The sequence below is a fragment of the Rhincodon typus genome, chromosome 21 (genome assembly GCF_021869965.1).
Source record: "Rhincodon typus isolate 14 chromosome 21, sRhiTyp1.1, whole genome shotgun sequence".
In the NCBI taxonomy this organism is placed as follows: domain Eukaryota; kingdom Metazoa; phylum Chordata; class Chondrichthyes; order Orectolobiformes; family Rhincodontidae; genus Rhincodon; species Rhincodon typus.
The window spans coordinates 40,522,161-40,526,450 of NC_063352.1; the positions used below are offsets into that span (position 1 = coordinate 40,522,161).

Below are 4,290 nucleotides of genomic sequence, written 5' to 3' on the forward strand. Positions count from 1 at the left end.
AATAGGAAGATGGCTGTCATTTTTGGAGACCAGGTATCCTACTTCCAGGAAAAAGTTCCTCAGGGTAGTGTCATAGGTCCAACCCTCTTCAGCTGCTTCATCAATGACCTTCTCTCCATCATTAAATCAGAGGTGGAGATGTTACTGATGATTGCACAATGTTCAGCATTATTTGTAACTCCTTAGATACCAAGGCAGTCCATGTTCACATACAATGAGATCTGGACAATATCCAAGCTTTGGCTGCTAAGTGGCAAGTAAAATTCACACCAGATAAATCTGGGCAATGAGCATCACCAATAAGAGACAACCTAACCACCAACCCTTGACATGCAATGATGCTACTGTCACTAAATCCTCCATTATCAACATCGTGAGGGTTACCATTGACTAGAAACTCACTGGACTCGCCATATAAATAGTGGCTACAAGAGCAGGCTACAAGCTGGGAATACTGAGGCGAGTAACTTACCTCTTGACTCCTCAAAGCCTGTCCACCATCGACAAGGCACAAGTCAGGAGTGTGATGGAATACTCCCCACTTGCCTGGATGGGTACAGCCCCAACAACACTCAAGAAGCTTGACACCATCCAGGACAAAGCAGTCCGCTTGATTGGAACCACATCCACAAACATCCACTCCCTCCACCACTGACGCTCAGTAGCAGCAGTGTGTACTATCTACAAGATGCACTGCAGAAATTCACCAAAGATCCTCAGACAGCACCTTCCAAATCCACGACCACTCCCATCTAGAAGGACAAGGGCAGCAGATATATGGGAACACCACCACCTGCCAGTTTCCTTCCAAGCCATTCACCATCCTGACTTGGAAATATATCGCTGTTCCTTCAGTGTGACTGGGTCACAATCCTGGAATTCCCTCCGTAAGGGCCTACCTACAGTACATGGACTGTAGCGGTTCAAGAAGGGCAAGTAGAGACAGGCAATAAACGCTGACCCAGCCAGTGACACGCACATCCCAGGATAGAATTTTAAAAGTCCCCTTTTGACAGTCAGTATTGATTCTACTCCCATCTTTTTTTTTTAACCAGAACTGAAACGTTTTGGTTTGAAAAAATGTTGGAACAATGTCCACATTTCCTGGCCGGGTTGTTTGTCTGCAGTCGGTGTGCTCTGGTCAATGTGTTCAGCTGGGCCACAAAGTCAGGGATGGTTCTATTCAGTCTCAGGGATCAATGATCAGCTCCCAGCTCCCGCTACGTTGCATCTGACAGATTTGGAGAGCCCTCCCCGCCCAGCTCCCAGGCTTTACTGTTTCAATAAAAGCACGGAGACTTGTAATTCTTCTCGTTAGCTCAGCTTTACAAACGCCGTGTTTTGGGATGTAACTGTCCCACTGCCGGCTCGGTTTGGGGACCGACAGCAGAGAATCACATCTCTCCACCCAGCCACCGCTCTACAGCTGCCGGGGAGTCTCCAAAACATGCTGCAAAACACATAAGCAGCTCAGTCAATCCTGCTACTATTCCGCATTAATCAAGAATTAACATCTCTTCCGCCGAGTTTCCTCTCGTTAATGCAGGAACTCCTGGAGTTAAAAACAGTTCTCTGCAGCGTGATCATGGAGGGGAGGATTCTATTTAAAAAGTGATCGGAAATCCACCAGCTTTCTGATGGAGCAGCTGTCAATCCCCAGATGAAAACAAGTTTTGTCAAATGTATCCATCATCAGCACACATCAGCTTCCTTTGTCTGAATCCAGCGCTAGACTGGGAAGCTCTCTGAAATACTTACTGATGGTCTGGTGAACACTGTAGAGAGACAAAATGCACTCCAGCAGTACTTTGAGCATCTGATGATCCTCATAGCCTGAATTGCGGCTGGTTGTGAACAAATTGAAGCAAGTCACATTCATTTCCCCCCCAGGTCAATCCAGGACCATCGGGAACATGGAGGGGATATTCCCTGAGACAGTGAGCAACTTGTCCTCTGTTGTAAATTCTTCATCTTCAGTCTCAGAGCCAGGGAATGAAGCATTGATCACATTACTACTCGGCACCATTCTGACCATCATGTGCCTAATGGGGATTATAGGCAATGTCTACATCCTGGTGTTGATGACTCTGTCCATGAGGTTTACTGGCTCCATGTATGTGTATATTGTGAATTTGGCCTTTGCTGATCTCCTTTACCTCTCCACCATCCCCTTTGTAGTGTGCACCTACTTCGTGAAGGACTGGTACTTTGGAGAGGTTGGCTGTAGGATCCTTTTCAGCCTTGACTTTCTGACCATGCAGGCTAGCATCTTCATCCTGACTATTATGAGTACTGAGAGATACCTGGCAGTGGTCAAGCCCTTGGATACATTTCGGAAAAATCATGCTTCCAGAAGAATCATTACTTGTGCTGTATGGTTCATTTCCTTTCTCCTTGCCCTTCCTACCATGATAATGATTGATCTCCGCGAATTTAACCAGAAAGGAACAATAAAACGTATTTGTCACTCAACATGGACACCATATGTATACAAGGTCTATCTGACTGTACTTTTCCACACCTGTATATTGGGTCCAGGGATACTCATTGGATTCTTGTACTCAAAGTTGGCTCGCACTTACTGGTTATCACAGACCACAACTTTCAACATCAAAGGAATGAAGAAGTCACCCAAACAGAAGATTCTGTATATGATCTTGGCTACTGTCCTTGCCTACTGTGTGTGTTTCTTGCCTTTTTGGGTATGGCAGTTGTTCAGGCTGTATTTCGGTGAAACTGTAAGTCTGTCTCCCAAAGCCACTGCCTACATTAACTTTTTTGTGACTTGCTTGGCATATGGCAACAGTTGCATCAACCCTTTCCTCTATACCTTACTGACAAAAAGCTACAAAGAGTACGTGAGAAACCAACAGAGGAACTCCCTCGACTTCTCACAAAGGAAACACAAAGGAAATTCATCCCAAAGATCGGTGTCTACAGGCAGTCAGCAGTGCACTGAGACTGTATCATGTAATTAAAGAGAGCTGGAGAGGAGGCTTGTATGGATTAACGTGAGTATCAACATACGCGTGGATGTTGTTGTTAATTATTTTTCATTTTCCCATTTCAAGTAGGTTATTTCCACTAATAGATCATCTCAACATACCGTGGGTGATCTTATCTCACTGCTCATCATATCATGCGTACTCATGGGTGATATTATCGTGCTCCACGTCAAATAAAGTAATTGAAATAACGTGTTTGGTTTGGTTGATTTTCCTAACTAGTTTGTTTAAATAGAAGGAGGGCTTGGGAAGATAATCTTTTCCTTAAAGTGCAGACTAATTTTTACAGTAAAAGTATATGACTTAACAAAATCTGGTTTGGCTTGACCAGTAGCTCTTGCTAAGTGTTTCTTTTTTAATTAAATCAATTTGAAATAGGTGAGGACAAGAACCGTATGCTTTTTCTGTTATTTCTGAGAGAAAGGCATCTTGTAACAGATACAAGAATTATTTAAAGTATTCCTGCACTTCCAAAGGATGAGAGATTAAAATGAGTAAACCATCTCATCTGTCAATGATTAAGAACATGGGAGATCACCAGTGTCTTCTCCAGCATTCATCCCTAAAAATTAGCTGACTTATTATCACATTGCTATTTAGGGTAAGCTGCTATGCCCATAAAACACCATTTCCCACATTATAGAAGTGGCAAGACCTCAGATACCACTTTGATTGTGGTATACAAATGCAGGCCTTCCATCTTTGAAACAATTGTTTTCTTGATTGATTAATGTATACAATTTATGATTTGTACAATTAAATAATCGCACAATTAAAAACTTGCTAAGAGAGGCAGACGGCAGTGCAAGAGAAATATTTTACATCCTGTGCTTTGAGGCTAATTGTAGCTAAATTCACACAAGTTGTAGCAAAAATCGTTCAGTGTTCTGACCCTTCTGGCTTCAGGTTAATTAAAGCAAATGTTAATCTGCAAAAGAAAATGATCCCAAATTAATTACAAATTAGTTTGAACGTTAGTCTGGCTTGCAGACATTTGTCACAAATATGTCAGAATACTTGCATTTGACTTACAATCCATCAGAGATTTCATCAACTTGTGAGAGGCTGCTATAGCTGCTGCTTTCATCAGATTTGATTAAAATTGGCAACAAAACCCAGGGAATCTTTGATTTATTCAACAAGTTGGTCTGAATGGTGAAAGCAGATTATTTGTAAACGGAATTGTCAGTGAATGGGAAAGAACAGACGTGCGCAGGAAAATTTCTTTCAAGAATCCAGCACAGGCAGGATTAGTGACTTCTGCGCTGTAAGATTCTAAAGATAC

At 42.6% G+C, this 4,290-nt stretch overlaps 1 protein-coding gene across 1 annotated transcript; it reads left to right on the plus strand.

Moving 5' to 3' along the window:
* The first annotated feature begins 1,913 nt into the window (after positions 1-1,913).
* On the plus strand, positions 1,914-2,978 carry uts2r5 (urotensin-2 receptor 5). Its single transcript, XM_020512523.2, has one exon. The coding sequence runs from the start codon at positions 1,914-1,916 to the stop codon at positions 2,976-2,978; it is 1,065 nt and encodes a 354-aa protein (XP_020368112.1).
* The last annotated feature ends 1,312 nt before the right edge of the window (positions 2,979-4,290 follow it).